At 44.6% G+C, this 23169-nt stretch overlaps 1 protein-coding gene across 1 annotated transcript in view; it reads left to right on the top strand.

The window, feature by feature from the left end:
- LOC119401758 (glutamate [NMDA] receptor subunit 1) overlaps window positions 1-22461 on the top strand; it is a 155157-nt gene extending 132696 nt beyond the window's left edge. The window contains exons 13-19 of the mRNA XM_037668723.2: window positions 5322-5556; window positions 5949-6097; window positions 9282-9439; window positions 12407-12579; window positions 13865-13972; window positions 15537-15682; window positions 22136-22461. Of these exons, the coding sequence (XP_037524651.1) occupies window positions 5322-5556; window positions 5949-6097; window positions 9282-9439; window positions 12407-12579; window positions 13865-13972; window positions 15537-15682; window positions 22136-22438 (1272 nt within the window). The 3' untranslated portion in view covers window positions 22439-22461. The remainder of the gene's footprint in view (window positions 1-5321; window positions 5557-5948; window positions 6098-9281; window positions 9440-12406; window positions 12580-13864; window positions 13973-15536; window positions 15683-22135) is intronic.
- The last annotated feature ends 708 nt before the right edge of the window (window positions 22462-23169 follow it).

The following is a 23169-nucleotide window of genomic DNA, read 5'->3' on the forward strand; positions in this document are numbered from 1 at the left end:
CAAAGACAACTGCTTCAGGGCTAGCGGTGACATGCGTGCAACCGATAAGTACACGTCAGGTTGATGGAGACTCCATCTTTCCTAGTGTACAGTAAACCTAGTGTACAGTAAACACACGCGCAATACATCTTTCTTTATGTCGAACCCTGTTGTACAGTAAGCACTAGCGCAATACAAACGCTTGAATTGAGGAACGTTGCTCTTTGTGACGAGCAAGATAACGTTTTAATGACCGCAAGCTGTTCGCAAATCATGTGAGCTATAGCTTTAGAAAAGTTGCGAAAGAAACTTGTACTACGCGTGCTGCTGGAACAAAGGAAGTGTCAATCGTAGCATCATGCCAACTCGGCTCCAACAGCAGTGCTGCGCTTCCGCAATTGCTGTTCTCACACTTATTACACCAAATATCAACAGCGGCTCTCCCACGCTACACCAAATTTCAACTCGAAGCTCAGCTACAAACCGTTCGTAGGAACTCGCGTAACTCTGACGTCATAGCGCGTCGCCTAGCAACCACCTGGCACGTCTGCGCCTACCAACGCGTTGCAGGAAGGAAAGGAGAAGTGGAGAGGACAAGCAGAATAAATGAATAAAACGAAATAAAATTTCTTGGCGAGGCGGGATTTGACCCCCACTTCCCACAGGCCGAGGGCGAGCGTCGTAACCACTCGGCTATCTAGGCACGCCAGAAGACCAAGCATTTATGCGAACAATATGATTGCGTATAGAAACAATATCATTGAACAATATGAGAGAACGAGAGCAAAATAAGGAGACACAAAGGGGAAAAGAAACACAGAGAAAGAGAGATAGAGAGAGAGGAAAGAAACAGATATAAAGAAACAGGAATAGAAAGAAAGAAAGCATAGCATAGCCACGTATAGTTTAGCATATCAACGGATAAGAAAGGGAAGTAAGGGTGAGGAGGACGGAAAGGAGGAGGAGAACGCGACCAGCCCTGCTGTTTCCTCAGCCTTCGCACCGCTAGGGCGTAGCTGATCCAATTTTTTTAGGGGCGAAGCTCCTTAAGGCGGCACCCGTTCGTCCCTCGTAGTCGTAGTCGTAGTGCGTAACCAGTCTTACGCTTTGACCTCCAAGGTGGTGCCGGTGGGAGATTTTTCCTGTGCGTTGTTGAACAATAAAAAATTCGCAGCGTTAGCTAAAAGCCGACTTCTTCTGTCTCTCATTCCCATTAGCAGCCATTCTTTACCTCCAAGGTAGTGCCTGGTGAGATTTCTCCTGTGCGTGATTAAACTATATAAATATTTTGTTCAACACGCCGTTTATTGATGAAATAAACCAACGAAAGACGCCAGATGTTTTGTAAAAGCAAAACGGAAGAACGCCAGATGTTTCTAAAGCAAAACGAAAAGACGCCAGCTGCTTAACGAAAGACGCCAGATGTTTTCTAATGCAATGGTTTTCTAAACAATGAAAATTCACAGCGTACATGCAAAATTAAAGTGAGCTGCAAGTCGTCATAACTCATCGAACCTTTAGTATAAACGCGCCCGATCTCACGTCGGTGATGATGTACTGGGCAGAATTCACGGAAGATTCACGGTTTACCGATGAACCTCCGCAGCTTCGCCCACTCATCATCATTCACTCCGTGGATATGCTGTGATTTTTTTTTTCTTATGAACATGGCTTACATGAAGTGCGAAAAAAATGGAACGCATCTCCATGAAGTGAATGATGACGGTTGGCCGAAGCTAGGTCCTAAGGTCCTTAATGTCTGCGTTGTAGTCGCCGGCTAGTAAAAAGGGTCTGTGCTTGTGAGAGTTTTACATTTTTCTGTCACAATTATGATTGATATTAGTGTACTGTTCAACTTTTTCTTGTGTCTCACATATGTTACCCGAGCGTTGCCCCATATAATGTAAATTTAGGGACATAAACTGGCATAAAGAGTCGACGACAAAGCTCGGTCCTAAGGTCGATAATGTGTACATTGAAGTCGCCGACTAGTATAGAGGGTTTGTGCTTGTAGGTGTTTTATATTTTTTTGTCACAAACATGATTGTCGTTCGTATATTGTAAACATTTCTTTTTATTCACATACACGCATATGTTTCGACTATAGCAACGGTTTTCAAACCACCATGACAGCGAACAGAGAGCGTCGACGACAAAGCTAAGTACTAAGGTCCATAATATCTACGTTGATATGGCCGACTAGTATGAAGGGTTTGTGCTTCTAGGCGTTTTATATTGTTCTGTAACAATTATTATTGACATTCGTTTATTGTTAAACCTTTCTTAGGGGATTTTACACGGTGCTGCGCCGTGAGTACGGACACCACACAATGAACGAGCCTTGACCCTAACGTGCTTCGCCCCTAAATAAATGCGGGCAGTTTACACTATAGTTTACACTAAGTCGCGCAAAGCTTTGCACAGCGAAGCACGGGCCCGTCACCGCTCGTACTCCCCGTCGACCGACACGTATATCTTCGAGATGCGTGGCTTCCTCCTGTAGTGTACTCAAGCAGGCTATGCACTGTAGAACGGAGGTTGCGCGTGATGTCTCCGTTGGTGGGCGTGGCTTAGCTACTGCGCATGCGTGGCTTGGCCAGGTGGCGCAGTATCTGGTCGCTAGACGACGCGAAGCTTGCTTCCTCTTTCTATCTTTGTTCTCTCTCTACTTCTAACTCTCTTTCGCTGACGTTCTCTCTCTCTCTTTCTTTTTCTTTCTGCATTTTTTCTCTCTATTTCTCTCTTTCCCATTATTTCTGTGCTGTCCTTTACTCTCGCCCCTCCCTCCTTCCCTCCTCCTCACCATCACATTTCTCCTCCTCACGCTCACTTCCCTTTCCCATCCCCTTGCTGCAGTATACTATACAAGGCTATGCTATGATCACACAGCGTGCCTGGATAGCCTAGTGGTTAGGACACGCCTTCGGATCGAGGGTACGCTGGTTCGAATCCCGCCTCGTGAAGAATTTCTTTTCGGCAAGAATTTTTTTTAACACGAAAGTGTTTTATGCCGGGGTCCAGCACGGCTCCACTGACGTATTTCCGTCACGGTTATGACGTTGTAAAATACAAAGACGAACATATGGCAAAGAAAAAAACTAGAAGAAAAGGTTCCGTCACCGGCTGTCGAACTTACCACCTCTCGAATCCCAGCGCGCAGAACGAAACGACTCGACCACAGACGGCACGTTTTTCGTCATACTAACGGCGTGCTATTTATATACACCATTTGCCGGTGGCGGTACTCAGAGATCTGTGGTACATCAGCGTGCTTTCGTTATCACTAGCGAGATGGCGCGAAGGGCTCAAAGGGCGCACTTTAAAGGTCGTCGCCCCACGCGTTGAGATGAGCCTCTACAGGGCGTGGTCTCTCGTGTGCGCGCGCTTACCTCGTGATGGCGGTGGTTTGTACGTCTTGCGCTCTCCCCGCAAGTTTGCGTTGAAGTTACTGAGAGAACGAAGGTCACTTCGCTCACTGCAGCGGCCGCTTTTGCGAAAGGAGCGCGCTGCTCATACACAAATAAGTTACAACTGTGACAATTCCCGCTCATTCTGTGTATACTTGTGCGTTCGTTTCGTGCGTCCTCCTTTGTATGTGACCAGCGCGCTTTAACTGTCGAGTTGTGACAGTTGTTAGTTCGCGCTCATCCTCTGTACGTTAATTTCGTGCGTCCTTTCTGCTTGAGCAGCGCGTTGCAAGTTTCGAGCTGCTTGCCGTTCTTCGCGTGACCTTACAATTTGTTGCTATAGCATTCATTCCTTCGCCCTTGGGACGAAACAATGCACAACAAACGCTAAGCTACGTCTGTGAAGACACGTTTTACTTTCGTGTTATACCGATTCCTACGGCAGCGGGATCAGCCATGTTTTTTCTTTATATTTTTCTTTCCATCTCTCTTTCTTTCTTTCTGTCTTACTCTCTGTGCTCGTTCTCTCGCCCATCAGAGTTATTACAAGCTACGCCGTAGCGGTCAATAGTGGAATTTGTCCAAATTCTGAGGCGCATACCCGTGAATGATGATGATAGTATTGCGGCAGGGTTGGCACTTTACGGCCGGCTTAAACAGCTTCGCTGTAAAAAAACACAGACACGGTGACATACTAATGGCTGTTTTGCTTTTTACTGCGATACCTCTTGGCAGTAAAACTATTACATGTACCACGGGCTAAACACGCAGCCATTCTCGTGAAAAATTTAGCCATCTAATGTTTATGATAAGCAGAACGGCACGTTGAATCAAAGAAAAGGCTAGACGAGGCTGATAATACCATGTAAGATTACCTCGCAAGCAGGTCTTTCCTTAGTTTGGTATGTGCGCGAGTTAGTTCGGTATTGAATGTATACTTATTCATTTATTTATTTTCTGGGAATTAAAGAAATAGATACAGGAGGGAGGGCTTACAGCGCGTTACGTACAACGTACATGGTCAGAATTATGAAAATAAACGATAGTAACAACGTCAAGAAAACGACCGTGTATAGCAGAGCGCAGCAAGCTTCGCAGTAATAAGAAAAAATAAAAAATAATACGTGAAAGATACGACAAAAATAAGCGCGCAACGATTTCGTGTGTGATATGTGTGTCAGCTCAAATTACGAAGTGATCAAAATATCTGACTTTGATCTAAGACGTAAACAGATTATTACAATCTCGACGTTTTTGGGTGGTGAAGTAAATTGAAGTGTCTATGCCTGAATGTATTCCGACTTCCGACTATCTATTTGATGAAAAAGAAAACTGCCTATGAAGAGCTTTAATGTTTACAATGGATGCAGACTGATTATTTCAATCTCGGCATACTTTTGGAAGTGAAGTAACTTGAAGTGTCGTGAAAGTGTCCACGCCTGAATGTATTGAGGTTTTGATCTTGAATAAAAGAAAAGCATGAGCGATGAGTGCATGAAATTTTGATTATAGGTGCAAGCTTGTTATTCTAACCTGAGCATGTTTTCCGGAACGCTGTGCTAACAATGTACTAAGAACGTGGCACTAACTATTTCATCAAGATTGTTTCACTCTCTGCAAACCTGCCGTTTCTACTGAGCCGTGGTCCACGCGCGCGCGACGCAAGCGCCACTAGGCGATAGGGAGGCGCGGTGAACACTGCGGAGTGACGTCAGCCCTTTTATCGCCCTCTACTAAGATGATACACTAGTGCCTTTTTGACCCCGGCCCTCAGCATTCCGAATGTTAGAATGTCGAAAATCAATGAAATTCAATGTTCATCATGTAGTGCCTTGAATTGTTGGAGTGCTTACGTCTGAATACGCAGAGATTCCAAGTTTCGAAAGACAGAGACGTGACCAGGAGTGGTTATTTGTGTTTCATGACCTCTCGCAGCAAGACAAGAGTTCTACGCTGGCGTCATTTCTTCAGCCCTTCCAAAAGACGCTATGGATTCTGGTGATGGTGTCTGTTCACGTGGTGGCGCTGGCGCTGTACCTGCTCGACCGGTTCAGCCCCTTCGGTCGATATAAGCTCCCCAACAGCGATGCGACGGAGGAAGATGCGCTCAACCTTTCCAGCGCCATCTGGTTTGCGTGGGGAGTACTGCTCAACAGCGGCATTGCTGAAGGTGCACCTTCACAGGCTGTGAATGTCAATCATAACAAGAAGCGTTAACGTTTTCTTCGAAAGTTACTATACAGGACCCTGGCTGTGGTGCCTGCGCTGATGTCCACTAGTGTAGACAGATTAGCGCACGCAACAGCCTTGCGTACATAAGACGCTAGCGGGAGTGAGACTGCTCTTGCGATCAACGCATGATCGATGCGTCCGTTCGCACAGGTATCTCTCACGCGATTTGTCTCCGAGCTTTTCCAGAGCGTAGGATGGTATCACACAACATTAAGATGAGGGTTTTTGAGTTAGCTTTTGAGAGGCTGTCGTACTGCAGTGGACATGGATAACGATGATGATGATTAGTGATTGTTGTGATGACGATTAACCTCAATCTGATTCCTCCAGGCACTCCTAGAAGCTTCAGCGGCCGCGTCCTTGGAATGGTTTGGGCTGGATTTGCCATGATTGTGGTAGCCTCCTACACTGCCAACCTGGCAGCATTTCTCGTCTTAGAAAAGCCCGAATCTTCACTTTCCGGAATCAACGATCCGAGGGCAAGTAACCTCTACCGTTTTTAACTGCTGCTGCTCACTATCATAGGTGCTCGCTGATCACGTGGTTTGCCTTGGTTATTCCCCTACAACCAGCACTTGGCCTTCCGCTTTTACTAGAATATTACCCACAGTGGCTGAAACTGGTTCATAGCGGCTAATTCTGGATGAATTATGGCTAATGTCCACTAGCGCTGGCTAAGCTCTGGCTAATAACGGCTAGTGCTGGCTACTGATAACTATCTGATGACAAATACTCACTAAATGATGACTAGTGTTGGCCAGTGTAGTGTAGAGTTGACTAATAATGGCTATATTACGGGCTAGGGTTGGCTAAATGCAGGCTAGTGCTGGCTATTTTCTGCTAACGGTTGCTAATGCTGCTAGTGTTGGCTATATATCATCTAATGTCGACTAGGGTTGCCATATATCGCTCAAGCAATGCAATTATAAATAATACTTACGTACAATCAGATCCTTCACCAGTAGTGTCTACCAAAATTTTTATGTTCAGATTTTTTTATGGCACTGCTGATTTTTGCAGCAAATGTGCCACCGGGGTCCCTCTACAGCTCTAATGACATTGAGAAAAATCACAAATGAATAAATAGCTGACGTGAGGTGAAAGTAATCACTGCCGTGTCAAAACCATTTCGCAACCGCATCCCGAGCAGTTTTGTGTCTTCGTATCCACACTAGTGATCCACAAACGTAACAATACCAGAGATCCACAAAAGAAACAATACCTTCACAAAGTCTACAACAGGGTAAAAGTGCATTGCTGATGACAAAATCAATGTCCTTCGTGCTAAAATAGAGCTTCGTTTGACCAAATTTGTGAGCGTAACCAGGCGTTTCTAGGACCTATTTTTGAGGAATGCTGTGCTGCGGGTGTTAGTGGAAATATTGCGGTGCAAATTTGAGGGCTTAGCCATTTCATAACTACAACATGCGTAAGCAACTTTCACGACCACAAAGCGTGAGATAAGGCATGCGCATTGCGCTGTATAACTGCTTGATTGTGCAGATTTTGACTATTGATGACCGTGTTGACAGCTTCAAAAAAACTTATCGCAGCTTCGCACTAGTCATGCCAAGCCTGAAGAATTGGTTGGTTGGCTGGCTCCTTAGTACATTGGCGCAACCCACTCCGGGCGATAGGCCATGAAGCGGACGGTGCCTTGCTTAGGAAACTAATTCACTAACTGAAGGAAAGAGTTGAAAATGAAATGTTTAGCCTTTACATATTAACACGCAAGATTTAAAAAAAACGAAAAAAAAACGCCTATATGGAAACAACAACAGCAATAATAAAAACAAATATATACAGTTGCATCTAAGACAACTGAATTCAACTACACATAACATTCAAGTCTTTTTGATTCTCGTAAAAAATTAGATACCAGAGTTGAAAACGTTCCTGTGGCTAAAACCAAATATGGTTGCCCCAAATGAAAGAATCACCGGATGTGATAAATTCAAGCCCAACTTCCGTAAGGGGTTCTTCTAGTGGTCTTTTCCTCTGTGTTTTAAATCTTCGGCACGTCAAAAAGAAGTGCTTCAGAGATTCCCTCTCATTACAGTGAAGGCATAAGGGTGACTGAGCCAGACCAGACCTGTAAAGGTATAAGTTCAGTGGTGGGACTCGACAACGTAGCCTTGTAATTAGTATTTCTTCCTTCCTAGATGAACACCATCTGCTCTTCCAAGGAAACTTTAGTTGTGGGAAATCTGATGAAAACAAAGGAGATTTATCGAAGTTATTGGCCGTGGTACGCTTTTCAAATCTCGCTGCTGTGACATACGCTGACGTGGGCAATACAGACAAAATAGGGCCATCATGGGATGATATTGCCAGTGCATCCGCATATTCATTGAGTTCTATACCTCTATGGCCTGGTATACCCACACTAATCGAACCAGCTGCACATGTCTGGGAATCAGCGAATAGAATGTCTGTAAAGTACTCGATAAATTAGGTGCACTTAAGGCAGAACAGACAGAGAGGCAGTCTGTTAAAACAACCAGTGCTTATAGACACTGGGGCAATTTACTCAATGCTAGGATTATTGCCAGCAATTCAGCCTGGTAAATAGGGGTGAAATCCGCTAACCGAATCGAGCATGACCAGTCTAGAGAGAATGATACAATTCCCACACCTGTCTTCTCTGGGTGGCCTTCCTTTTTTCTCTTTTTCTCTTTCTTTCTCTTTCTGTCTGTTTCTTGTATTCGTTCGTATATGTTTCTCTCTATTTCTTTCTTTCTCTTATATCTATTTCTTTCTCATTCTGGCTTTTTATATCTTTCTTCTTCTTCCCTTTCTTTCTCTATCTCTCCCTCTTTATTTATCGCTTTCTTTTTTCTATCGTTATCTCTCTTTCTTTGTTTCTATTTCTCTTTCTTTCTCTTTCTGTCTTGCTTTCTGTTTTTTTATCTCATTTTTGTGTCTTTTTTCCATCCCTCTCTCTGTCTATGTCTTCTCTGTCTTTCTATATTGTGACGTCTTTATTCCCTTTATTTCTCTTTATTTTTTCTCTTTTTCTCTCTTTGTTTCTCTCACTCTATTTTTCACGTTCTCTTTCTTTTTATCTCTTTTTCTCTCTCTCTCTTTCGAATGTTCATTTAACGCTCGTTTCGTTTTCGTTTACCGCTCGCACCTGCAGTACTCGGTAGTGGGGCTTGCCCAATTCCTGTGGCGCGTACCCGTCCGTAGTTTTTGTTCGCGCTGTACTGATTACGGCAGGTCTAAACAACTCCGCCGTTAGATAAAGCAGTCCGTCTAACCTCACTGCCTTGTTCTTGCGATGTTTTGGCATAACCTACGCACGTACTCATTGAAGTATAGTATTAAACTTTCTCAGTTTTTTTTTTCCTTCCGTGGACCTCGGCAAGTACTCCTTTAGCCAATACTCAATACGCCGTGCGGTGACGTGCCACTTAGGCCTTCTCGACCCCCTACGCTGCTTAGATAGCAGGTTATCCTACATGACGTCGACGCCCAACACAGCACTTGGCGAGACGTTATCGTGAACAGAGCTCCCCGGAATGCTTTCTAACGTCTGTGTCATGTCAGTGTCAATGATTTTCAATATCTGCCTTAAATATTCACGAGATTAAAGCTTTGTGGAGCGCTATGCCATGTGTTTTCTCCATGGCTCACATCCTTCATTCACCTTCCACACTGCAGTTGCGGAATCCGTCGGAGAACTTTACGTACGCCACGGTCAAAGGGAGCGCAGTGGACATGTACTTCCGGCGACAGGTGGAGCTGTCCAACATGTACAGGATCATGGAGGGCAAGAACTACGAGACCGTAGAAGAAGGTATTGAGGCCCTGAAGAACAAGTGAGTTGTCATTCCGCATTACTCTAGGGTGTGGTACAGTGGCGTAACCAGATATATATATATATATATATATATATATATATATATATATATATATATATATATATATATATATATATATATATATATATATATATATATATAAAGGAAAGAAGATGACTCTTAAGGGCTCGTTTTCTTTGTTAGACACAATATTAAGGAGAACTAACAGACAATAACGCCAAGGAAAGTATAGGGGTGTTATCTGTAGTATTTAGAATATAAATGTGAAGAAAGTAAAGTGGACGAAAAGATAACTTGCCGCCGGCAGGGACCGAACCTGCGACCTTCGAATAACGCGTCCGATGCTCTACCACTGAGCTACGGCGGCGGTCATCCTCCCGTCCACTTTAAGGGGTATATATCTGCATTTAAACCTTGGAGTGTTAGTCAGCGCCAATCGCAGCCATGGCGGCGAGTGTGGAACACTCTTTTTTTGCCTTTCTGGCGTCACGTAGCACGTGATCTTTTTACGAGCTCGCAGCTGACCAATAATCCTTCGCATACTACCTGAAGGCATCAAGTCTGCCAGAACGAGACCCTTGCTATGAATGAAGGAAAGAAGATGACTCTTAAGGGCTCGTTTTCTTTGTTAGACACAATATTAAGGAGAACTAACAGACAATAACGCCAAGGAAAGTATAGGGGTGTTATCTGTAGTATTTAGAATATAAATGTGAAGAAAGTAAAGTTATCTTTTCGTCCACTTTACTTTCTTCACATTTATATTCTAAATACTACAGATAACACCCCTATACTTTCCTTGGCGTTATTGTCTGTTAGTTCTCCTTAATATTGTGTCTAACAAAGAAAATGAGCCCTTAAGAGTCATCTTCTTTCCTTCATTCATAGCAAGGGTCTCGTTCTGGCAGACTTGATGCCTTCAGGTAGTATGCGAGGGATTATTGGTCAGCTGCGAGCTCGTAAAAAGATCACGTGCTACGTGACGCCAGAAAGGCAAAAAAAGAGTGTTCCACACTCGCCGCCATGGCTGCGATTGGCGCTGACTAACACTCCAAGGTTTAAATGCAGATATATACCCCTTAAAGTGGACGGGAGGATGACCGCCGCCGTAGCTCAGTGGTAGAGCATCGGACGCGTTATTCGAAGGTCGCAGGTTCGGTCCCTGCCGGCGGCAAGTTATCTTTTCGTCCACTTTACTTTCTTCACATTTATATTCTAAATACTACAGATAACACCCCTATACTTTCCTTGGCGTTATTGTCTGTTAGTTCTCCTATATATATATATATATATATATATATATATATATATATATATATATATATATATATATATATATATAGCACTGGCCGCCATGCCTGTGCATCAGGCGTGGTCGCGCATCGAACCAAAGCGGCGCAGGCGCACACAAGCGCACACAAGCGCGCCGCTCTTGCTGTACTACAGCCAAGCAAGAGCGGCGCCTGGCCAAGCCTGGCTACTACGGAGCGGCGTGCTCGAGTGATGTAGCAGACGACGCAAAGTGCATCCCGTGTGTCCCTGTGCGCATGCGCCGCTACGCTACGATGCGCGGCCGCGCCGGCTGCACTGGCGCTACGCGGAGAGTGGCCACACTGAGCCGTGTTCACTCGTAAGAGTGGACGCCACTGTACGTGTATGGGAGGAATGTAGAATGCAAGATGACGTGAGTGCATACACACTGTCTTCAAGACCATGCGCATTCTGAAACATCACTCTTCCCGCAACCCGTATACAAAGCAGCCGCAACTCTAGTAGAAGCAAGCCGAATGAAAGTGATTCTACGCATACCTTGGGCAAGTTCCGTTCGGGGAGGTTCAGTTTAATTTCCATTGACTTCTTTATTGCCCTTTCATTCACGTATTGTTGAAATTTATTTAATTGATATGTACGAGCTTTTAAAATGAATGATGCTGAAAGAGAGAGAGGAAACATTTTATACAGTCACGACAAGGTGACGGTGCCCCAGCATTCAGGCATTTCGAAATTTCTATAGGCGGCAAAAGCAAACTGCGAAAGAAACACAAGATACCTTGCCGAAGAAATGAGCGCTAACCGTGCACAGACTCCTACACACTTCAAGTAGTCCTTGCACGTCTAGGCTTCAAGAGAATACGTGCTGACAAAAGTCGGTAACAAGTCTATTTCTCGCTGTCAAATCTTGTCCCTTATAATGATCCAGTTCTTCAACGACATTTTGAAGCTTTGCATTCCACAGGTTTCATAACCGAGCAATTTGCAGACGTCCCTGTGTCTGACCAAACAGGGAGTAGTGCAATAGCTTGAGGCTGTTGGTGATGAATAACATAACAGAGAATAGCGCGGAAGACCAGGACACAGCAATTAAATATTATCACAATGCTGTCGTCCATATATCCATTATCGTTTGCATTACTGTGTTCAGTTTGTGTCCAGAAAAGCTATATGTAAAAATAGCTTTTTTACCTAACATCAATACAAAACTCCGCTTAAGCGGATTCCCACTTCACGCGAAGTCCGCGTAATTTTTTGTGCCTTCAGAAGAAGAGGTAAATGTAATAAGTAAGATAACTACTTATAGACTGGCACGCAACTTAGACGTCCACCTGAACTGCCCAATACAACTATTCGGAACAAATATAGCGAGTCTACTTGTAGCATGGAAGTGTTTTAGATGTCTGCATTGGAGTGAGGTCAGCTAATTTGTGTTATTATTTTTAAATTTGTTAGGAAATTGTGTTATTCTTTTTTTTTCATTTACATGTAGCAAATTTATGATTGTTACTCTTTTGTAGAAACTTTGTCTGCCCTTGTGTTCTATGCTGCCTCACTGTTGGAGCAATGTATGGGTGACAAGGCCTCAGTCAGGCAGACAGTGTTCTGCCTTTAGCCTTGCCATCCAAGACTCATTCTGTGTCTGAAATATAATCAATCATATCAATAATTAATTCTGATTACATAATCCAGCCAATTGGATGCATTCATCTGGGACTCTTCCCGGTTGGAATTCGAGGCGGCCCAGCACTGCGACCTGGTCACAGCCGGCGAGCAGTTTGGTCGCTCGGGGTACGGAATAGGCCTGCAACGCAACTCCTTCTGGGTCGACAAGGTCACCCTCACGCTCCTCGAAATGCACGAGAGTGAGTCACGCGACCGAACACTGTATTGACTTCTCCCTTAACAGCGTAGCTCTTTAAGGTGGGGTGAGACTTCGTTTGGTCGTCAAAAAATTAGTTTTTCAGATTTTGCAATCATCTGATAGAGAATTTCTTTATCTTCTGGAATATTGATCACATCTGGGTACTTGCGGTTTCAAAAATAATTCTCGGTGCTTTTTCTTCGACACGTTGGTAGGAAATGTGGGTTTCTGCGCTTTTCTCTAAACAACGCTTTTGAAAGTTTTTGTATCTCTTTTTCGGGAACTGTAAGGCGTAAGGAAACAAAAGGTCTCACATATGTGTTGATTTAGTGGCAGTTACATAACTGGAACTAGAATCAGTAGCGTAGGTGCATTTGTATTTTTTTATTATTAAAAACACATTCATAGGTGTCGATTTTCACACATCGACAAACGTAAAAAACCGACAAATCTCGTTTTTGTTGTACGCTCACAATTTTAGTCCCACTTCTGTAAAGCGTCAGTGGGTATACCTTTGTACAAAATTGCAATTCTCTGCAGGTAATTAGATCTTAATCAAAAAGTACATATGTAGAAAAACTAAAAAGCACAAACAAAAAACACTAAATACAATTTTAAACTAATGTTGAATTCCAATGCAACCTGCGTCTGTCTTTCAAATTCATAGCTTTTATTACCACTGCTGTATAGCCAAATTTGAAACTAACTTTTATAGTCTCACCCCACCTTAAGCCGGCTCTAATCTGTCCAAGGCGGGGCGGAATGCAAAGAACACCCGTGAGCTTAGATTTAGGCGCACGTTAAAGCACAACCGGAGATCGAAATTAACGCGGAGTCTGCCACTACGGTGTCACTCATAAGCATATCTTGGTTTTGGCACATAAAACCCCAGAAATTATCATTACTTATTTTAGAGAAACAGTTGTCGTTATCACAAAACAGACACAGAACTCAGTCCGCCGCGGTGGTACAGTGGTTGCGGCGCTCGGCTGCTGAACCGAAGGTCGTGGGTTCGATCCCGGCCGCGGCGGCCGCATTTCGATGGAGGCTAGATGCCCGTGTACTGTGCGATGTCAGGGCGCCATAAAGGACGCTAGATGGTTGAAATTTCCGGTGCCCTCCACTACGGCGTCCATCATATCTTGGTTTTGGCTCGCTGAACGCCAGATATTATTATTATTAGAAACAGAACTGGGCTAGAATAAATACACATTTCGCTGGAACGAGAAAGGAGTCCTAATCTTTTTGGCTAATCTTTCGCCCCTGCATCCTTTCCTTCAATCCAGGTGGCTACATGGAACAGCTAGACAGCAAGTGGATAATCCGCGACGGCGAAAAATGCGAAACCAAGAATGAACGCACTCCGGCAACGCTGGGACTTACCAACATGGCGGGTCAGTGATCTCGAACAACTGTTCGAAATTTTGCTTTTTTTTTCTTTCAGCTAAAATGTTCTTGTGGCACGTCCTATTGTTATTCCTGCAGCAGCAGTTCCATGCTTCGTCAGCAGAAAACTGATCAAGCGTGTTCGCATTAATTTTCTCAGGGTGTAGGTCGTTTACTTCTCGCTTCTGTTATCGATATGTTGTAACTCGTTCAGTTTGGTATCGCATGTCACTCGTTCATTTAGCAGTGCGACTGCTCACGAACACTTTTTCTGCTTGTTATTTGTCCAATATATATTTTCTCGTAGTTATTATTCCCTGCAAACTTTCTTTTCAACACAGTGAGATGACTATAAACGTACCATCTCGTCTTTATTGCTAAACTATTTCGTTGACACGTCCTATATGCATAGGCGTAAGTGCTGGTGGACACTATGTTATCTTTCAAGCAAGAAAAGTATTTTCAATGCGCAGGAAGCTGAAATAAACTGAACGAATGGGATTGAGTGTCAAATACCCTTATTTTTCTTTCTACTTTTTGAGTGCTTAAAAAGATTTCTTTTTTTCTGTCAGAAGGACGTATTACAAACAAGGCTAAACTGTCAGCTTGTTACAAATATAACACGTCAGCGTTCTATAAATCCCTCGATTGGTCGATGCGTTCCCGTGCTATAGGACGGACCTGCATTGTATAGGCAAGGTCAGTGCGCGGAAACTGGTGTAACTTATCATGGAGAGATTCATAATTATGAAGTAAGTAGCGTTTCATCACGTACAACAGCTTGAACAGAAGACGCATTTAAGAACGCTCTTAATGTGTCAGAAACAATTTCCATCCTGCTAAACAATTTCTTTTACAGGTCCGCTGCATTGGCGCAAGTGCTGGAGGATACAAATGTTGTGGATTGCGATATTTTCAAGACATGGTCTTTACATGTTTGTTATTTTAAAGACGATAGTCTTCCTTGGGATACTTGAACGCAGAAATTCTGATCTGTCTGTCTTTCTGTCTATCTGTCTGTAACACGATTCAGCCACCCGGCCAAAGTTTAAGCACTTGCTGAACGCCCAGCCATCTTGATCTGGTAGCTGCGTTCATACTTGTGAACATTGTCGATCAAAAAGCAAATATTACGCATATCTGAGGCGCAATATCAATACGTAATTATTAGGTGGTGTGTTCCTTTACTAGAAAATACATAGATACGTAATTCTAAAGACGCTAGTGTTTCTTAGGCTGCGCTGAAAATGCGACACTATGCACGAAAAAGCACTCTGCCGACGATATGGTGCTGCCACCTGGCAGTGGCCCTGGGTTCTGCACAAGCTCATGTTTCCTGACACCACTGCCAGATGGCATCCATATCTCACGCAGCGCCTCCTCTATTTTATCAATGCCGGTGAGATCCGATTCAACATAGAGGAGGCACTGTCTGAGGCAAGGCAAAACATAAATGGCAGAAGACTATCGTCTTTCGACGACATTTGAAGCGAAGTACGCCGATATAAGGTCAATTTTTTGGTCGTGTTTCTTTATGGCGCATATAAGTGCGTAAGGCATGCTTCTTCGCAGGCGTGTTCATCCTGGTGGGCGCCGGCATCGTGGGTGGTATAGGGCTCATTGTGATAGAGATCGTGTACAAGAAGCACCAGACACGCAAGCAACGGAGGCTCGAGCTCGCCAGGCACGCCGCCGACAAGTGGCGCGGAGCTGTTGAGGTAAGCATATACAGCCCCACTTAACACGTGTGCGACATACAGAGTGTGTAAGACTCTTAAAGACATATTGTGGGGTTTATCTTGCCCTGAAGCAATGACGGGCAAATATCTCGCGTCTCCTAAATTTTCGTATGGCCGAATGAGAGGCACATGAGCTTCGTCGTAACACGGCATTCCTGACGAGAAAGTACAAAACGCAAGTAGTTAAACAAAGATCCTAACAGAATCAATGTTACCTCGACAAGAGGTCGTTGTTAAGCTGGTGATATAAACATCTACAAAAAAACTGTTGTTTCATACTGTTAGTACTTACATTTATTTTAAACACACATCGACGGCACATGGTGCAAGCAGGTACACGTGCTCGAATGTAGTGTCAGGGCCGCCCTGCCTAAGGGAGCGGCTGGCTTCGGGTAAGGCTATTTTTCTACTTTTGAGTCTTAATGTTTGCACAACACAGTGCTGTGGGGTTGTGTCCTTTTAAGGCTTTTAAAAATGCAGTTGTTACAACTTGCCTTTGCAAGTCATACTGATTGTTTCGTCTGTATAGGCAAGATTGTGATCTTTAAGCTTCCGAAATGTTTAGCCTACCAGCATTTTCGCTGCGATAGAATATGGGCTTAGTGTTCATGAGAAACAGTGTCATCTTGCCTGAAGCTTCTTGTGGGCCCTGTGTCAATATCAGCGAGCACCCTGAGGAAGACAGACATGAACTTGCTATCGCTAGGTATTTTAGCCACAGACTTGGCCACGCGACAATCCTTCTTACATTTTCAGTTTATTTTGTTTCGTTGTATTACTTCTTTGTTTGACTTTCTTTCACTTTGTTTTTCTTTTTCTGTTTTATTCTACGTTGGGAACATACATCGTTGGGTGTGTCGAAGCACTGGGAGGACTGGGACCCCGAAGCTTATTATGATCTGAGTCCTAGGCCTAACCGTCAACAAGGAGGCAAGGAAATGCTCGCGGAGCAGCCGTCGCCACCACAGCAGCCACTTTCGCAAATGTGGAAGAACCTGGATGTGCTCGCCGTGACTCGGACGAGAACCGTGGGGACCAACACGGAGCCCTCGTTGCTGGACAATGCCGGGGCCAAAGCTAAAAGGCGACGCAGAAGGCGACGAGCCAGGGAACGAAGCTCTAGTCTAGACCTAAGCCACAGTTCTAGTCGGGACACGGACTCTAGTCAAAGTGATGACCACGCTGCGATCACCCGTCCATCGGCTGCGAAGCCGAAACGTCAGGCATCAGCCACTGACGATAAGAATCACGTTGTTTTACATGCATAGCGAGGCTTAAGCGAAAGTTATAGTCGAGACACAGACTCCAGCTAATGCGACGAGTCCGTGATCATCCGTCCTATGGCTGCAAAGCCGAAACGTCAGGAATCTGCCATTTGATAGGTACACTTGTGATGAAGATGACATTATTTTACATTAATAGAGAGACGTAGGTCACAGTTATAGTCGAGACACAGGCAGTGGCCATTGTGACGACAATGCTGTGAACATCCGTCCTCCGGCTACGAAGCTGAAACGTCAGGCGCCTGCCATTTGATAGACACACTGTTTATAAGGATCATGTCAGTTACATGCATATCGATACAAAAGCCAAAGTTTCATTCGAGATGCAGACTCTAGCTCAAGCGGCAACAGTGCTGTGAACTCACGTGCTTCGGCTGCGAAACCGAAACATCAGGTATCTACCATTTTGTAAATACAGTGATGACAAGGATCACGTTCTTTTACATTCACGGCGAGGTACCAGCCAGAGTTATAGTCACGACACAGACTCTAGCCAAAGTGACAACAGTGCTATGAACAGGCGCCGTTCGGCTGCCTGTACAAAACTTCAGGCACCTGTCGTCGTCTAGGTACAGCCTCAACGGAAAAAGATTAGCACAAGTGACCGGCGGCCGGAGCCGCAAAATCGCGACACACGGCGCTGTTGCTCACGAGCACGCCGATAGCGAGAATGCGAGATTGCCAAGCACATTCCATTTCCAAAGCAGGGGTGGCCGGCCACCGGCGGAAAGCAGCCCATCTTGCTGTTGACCCATCCGTAAGCCCATATATTAAAGAAATGCTTGTTCATTGCTTATCGCCAGATGTGGCTATGCACATGACTTTTTTTTTTTTTGCTGGAGTTGCGAGCAACCGTATCTTTATCGCAGTTACCCCGAAAAAGTTTTGCTGGAGTACTTTCCGTCAGCCTCGGCTGCTTTGGAAAATGGAATGTGCTTGGCACTCTCGATATCGGCGTGCTCAGGAAAAACAGCGCCACGTTTGGCAATCTTGCTGCTCCGGCAACCGTTCACTTGTGCCAATCTTTTTCCGTTGAGAATGTACACTGCAGCTACGCTTAATATGAGTGGAATGATTTCGTTAGCGTAAAAGTGGAACGCTACTTGCCCACAGTGGAACGCTACTTGCCGATCCTCACTACAATCTATGGGAGATTAAAGATTTCATCAAATCTGTTGAATAGCTCTTGACGGCATTAACATAATCACTACCATACAACCGAGTCGTATCGCTGCAGGACAAAGGCCTTTCTCAACTGTGTCTAATTAGCCTTGCCTTTGACTACATTATTCTATCTTATACCTGCAAACTTTCTCGTTTTATCGCGCCATTTTATTCTATGCTGTCCTCGAGTTCACTCCCCTTCAATTATTACCCATCTTGTAAAACAAATAGTGAACCGGTCATTTGTCCTACGCACTACATGGTCGGCCCAGCTCTGGCAGTAAGCACGGACAAACCAGAAATGCATTTTTTTTTTTCAGTTAATGAAAGATTCAATGCTGTAGCTTTTGTCAGCTGTTCGGGCAATGAAACAGTTCGAACGTGCCAAAGCTTTATGAAATACGTCACGTCACGCTTACGTAGTTCACATTGGGACGGCAGTAATTAACATCAGGGTCTAACTACACATTCGCGTGGTCGTTTAAGAGTCCTCCAGTGTGATAGGCTGGCAGTTCAAAGGATATTGAACGCTGTATTTCAAGAATAACACAATTATAAAGCTGATTATTATGTTGCTATCTTTATTACTATAGTGGAGCCCGCTTATACTAAACGTGAAGCTTGGTTCTTCTTTTAGATGAGCTTCGAGGCGCTTCCACAGCAGAGCAGAGCAGTCTAAAGGACCACCCTAGTATAAGCTAACGTAAGCTTTAAATAGCAGAGTCCACAATGTTTGCAGTGCCTGAACTTGAAATGAAACACATCAGTACACATCAAATCAAAATATGTCGAGAACGAACATTTCGTATATTCTACATGAATTACTCATATATTCGCATGTCTAGATCTATTACTGTTCATATGGGTGCTTATTCCTACATATCTGTAGTGAGAATTATCAACACAAAAACGGTTGTACCTCTCCTGGTTTCCTCGTGTTTCCTGTTGCACAATTTGTTATGTTTTGTATTTATGTTTGTTTTCTTTGTACGTTTTATGTTACTTGTGTTCACTGAAATCTTTTGTTGGTCGAGATTCTTTCTAGTAAAGCATTTTACTTCATCTCGGTCTCTCTCTGGTGCATACATTTGCACGTTTAAAAATGTAGTTCTTCTATCATACTAACAGTCAATTTCATCAATTATTCTTGCGTTATTGTTGTAATTACTATTCTCTGTTTACAAAGTTCAATGTCCGAACCAACACACACGATATCAAAGACGACGTGACAGGGAAGAGTGTGTAAGTTTCCAACATCTAAGTTTTTTTCTTTTCTTAATTACGCATTCAAATCGCGAGGAAAAAAAACGTCTTCCTTTGAGCCTGGACTGCAATGCGCGACCTGACGTTAGGAATCATACCCGAAACGTCCATCTCATCAGTACAGTGCTTTAGCCTCATAGTTCAATAAGCTTTGTGATCATCAATCTCCGACAGAGCTGCAGAATACTCTACTCCGCTGTCAAGCATCTTCACTGTCGTAACAAAGCTCCAATAAAGAAGCGAAGAATGCCATAGGAAGAATAGGTTTCCGTCAGGTGGCAGGACCTGATTCGTCGATCTCTTTAAAACGCTCAGACAAAATGCTTTGAGGTGCTGCCCGGTCTTCTGTGCGCAAGTCAATGAATAAACGCTTCGTTTTTAACTCCTGTGGTACCTCATCCCTATTGTTTTACCAATCACAGTCAAATTAACAAGGTCAAGACAATCAGGATAAAGCCATGGACAGAGCATGTGATATTTTAGAATCAGCCCTATGCAAGTATGAGTTTAGTCGGGGAACATGACAGCTTACCCCGGTATCATCACCTCGGATTGTCTTGCTGGACACTACATGTTTTTCCAAGGAATCTATGGGTGTTGGAATTCCGTCACCGTTGTTGTATAGCTAGTACTTAAACTTTATTGAAACGGCAGCTATTTGGGGACATGTGCAGTTTAGAGAATCATGCTTCCCAATTAGAAAAGTTCTTTACACAACTGTCGCTCGACAAGCACCTATAACTGTACTTATCCTAGTATTTGTAGACCAATGAGGCTGGTTTTCATAAACACTCAATTCTTTTTGTACTGTTTGTGCAGCAAGTGCACAGCGTCTTTTACATACCTGCTCGCGACGGGCAGAAAACATTGCTTGCGCCAATTTACACCAACAAGTCTTGTTACCTTGGACACTACGTGGAGAATGACAAGTCCTCTAGGTTTTTCCCGGTTTTGAGTGACATGATTACCCCTACACTCTAAGAAAAAAAAGAGTCATTTGACTCTTTTTTGTGAGTCCTGACTTGTCACGTATATGACTCTCTTTAAAGGTACACGAGAACTCTCTTTAGAGACCGTTATACCCTCGTCGGAGAGTCGTGTGACCTAAACGAGAGTTAACGTGTCTCTTTAAAGAGAGTCATATACTTAGTGAGTCAGAACTCACCGATAAGATTAACATATACGGTTTTTTTTTCTTAGTGTGCACAAACTCGTTCCCTTTCTGTCGTTCCGACCTAAAAGGTTACCTGCGTTGCTCCATTCACAGTGAGGGCCGCAATCAATCCTCACCTATGACGCTTTGCAGCATTGTTGTATCATTTTAAGACTGAGCGAGGAGGATAGCGTCAACCCTAACAGGCGATTCCCTTACGCCCCTTCTTATCACTGTACTCTAGATGAGACAGCGATTTGGCACATCCAGAGCGGCAGCACGCCACATACGACAGAGGGTGTGACGGGCGCCGACCGCGAAAAACTGCTCAATCATTGTTTCTTCTATCTCCTTACGCGTATACACCGGTAAGCTTCCAACATCTTGGCGTAGAGCTTAGAGACTGCGTAGCTGATAGGCCTACAGGCACGTAGAGACGCCCGCCACTTCGGTTTTAGAGATACGCACTCTGTTATCTTTTCATCTTACTTTACCACCCGCCCCTTACGGTTGCCTGTCACCCCCTCTGCTCGTATTATCTGTCTTGCCATAGAGATTAGTTTTCATCCTTGGCTGCGGAATGCGTATTGCATCTCCATTTGCTTTTTTTACTTTCTTTTTATTTATCGAGAAGACTTTATCTCCGAGGAGTGACGTCACGAAGTTGTACATTCTGACTCGGAGGTGCGACCACGACACGAAACTCAGGAACCAGCATTTGGCGATTACTTCTCATGTCAGCTTTTGATGTAGGGAGCACTGCGTGGTACGGAAGCGTCTTGGTCGCAAGATCGTAGCAGCTGATAGCGTTTCAAACGACGAATCAACTACGTGTCGCATGACAGGACGTTTCCGATTGCCTCACACAACAGCGCAGTGGGTAAGTGAACGAGAAACCTAAGAAGCAAGTAGGCAACCCTGATACGCAACTTCTGTCTAATCAGTACGTTATTTATTACAACTCATTCCATCTACGCTTCGCAGGCCCAGGGTGCCTTCTGCGGAATGGTGTTTACAACTTTTCAACGAAGGCTCCCTGGTTGCCGTCATAATCCCCTGTGGAGGAGAAAGAGGAAGAAGAGAAAGACGGAAGGGCAGGAAAGCTTCTCAGACCGGCTGGCTACCCTGTACTGGGGAAGGGGGTAATGGGAATAAGAAATGATAGACAAGAGTTGTTAGAAAAAGACAGAAGAAGAAGAACAGGGAAAAAAGAGAACAATACGATGAACGATACTGATGTCTGTCTCAGTCCCCTTTGGGCTGTGTTAAATATGCGTGACCCCAAAAAACGCACTGCCGAGGTAGCGACGTCAGCCTCTGTACTCCTGTACCACAGTCCAGAAAGAAGGTGCTCCCCCTCTCAGTTAAAATGGTCTATAGCGTTCTCTCTACGCCCCTCTTTTTTTCATAGCGCAGGGTAGCAACAGGACATGCATCTGATTACCCTCCCTACCCTTTCCCTCTTACTCTCAGAAAGCTGAGAATGTGTTCACACGATTCACAGCTGTACCCGCACACTTCCTCCTGCCCTCCTCCTCTCCCTTTGTTCTGGTCATGTGGTCGTCGCAGAAGCGGCGCACGCTACGGTCCACCATGCCGCTGCAGACTCGGCGCGTGAAGGCGAACGGCCGGGAGCCCTTTACCACCGACCGGGGCCTGCTGGGAATGCTCGAGTCGCCAGCAGCGAGCTCAGCCCGCCAATATCACCACCAGGTGGCCTCGTCGGCGGGACCGCCGCCATCGTCCTTCTTTCTGCCGCCGCCACCACCGCCGCCGCCGGCGTCATCGCCGGCCGCTCTGCGCATGCGCACGGCGGGCCACGTCCGGTACCTGCTCAGGGGTGACTCGGAGTCGTACGACATCACCGTCTGATGAGGAGAGCCTCTTACGCTGTCTCTATCTGTTTTTCTTGGCGATCACAGCTGATAACACTGGCAGTCTCGCCTTCGAGCCGAACCATTACGATCGTGAAGCATTTAAATATATACACGCAGTTTAGATATTCGAGTTGAACGCTTAGCAGTTGAGCCTGCTTAGGAGAGACAAGGTTATCGTCCGACATTACATTCTGGTGAGGAGAGCCTTTGATGTTATTCTTAGCGATAACAGGTGATAACATGGGCAGAATTTGTCTCGCCTTCGAGCCGAACCTGAACGATTATAAAACCTTTAAACAGATGCACAGAGTTTAGCAATTCAAGACGAACCTTTTTGCAGTTACACCTGCTTGGGAATGACCCGACATCACCTTCTGGTGAGGGGTATGTTATGTTATTCTTCTCTTGGCGATAACAGGTGAAAACGTTGGCGGCATTTGTCTCGCCTTCGAGACGAACCTTAGTAATCGTGAATTTCACTTTTAAATAAGAACGTCGAATGAGAATGCGTGAGCAGAGTTTAGATGTTTAAGCCTATGTGAAGAACGTCGTACGCTGCACTTTCTTTCTTATTTCTTAGCGATAACACTTGATAACAAATGAGTGCATTTCTATCGCCTTCGAACCAAATCGCAACAGTCGTGAATATCATCTTTATACAGGAACGTCAAGTAAGCGTAAATTAATAGACTTTTTGTTCGAGCCAAATTCACGGATGGACCTGCT

This window comes from Rhipicephalus sanguineus, chromosome 8 (genome assembly GCF_013339695.2).
Source record: "Rhipicephalus sanguineus isolate Rsan-2018 chromosome 8, BIME_Rsan_1.4, whole genome shotgun sequence".
In the NCBI taxonomy this organism is placed as follows: Eukaryota; Metazoa; Arthropoda; class Arachnida; order Ixodida; family Ixodidae; genus Rhipicephalus; species Rhipicephalus sanguineus.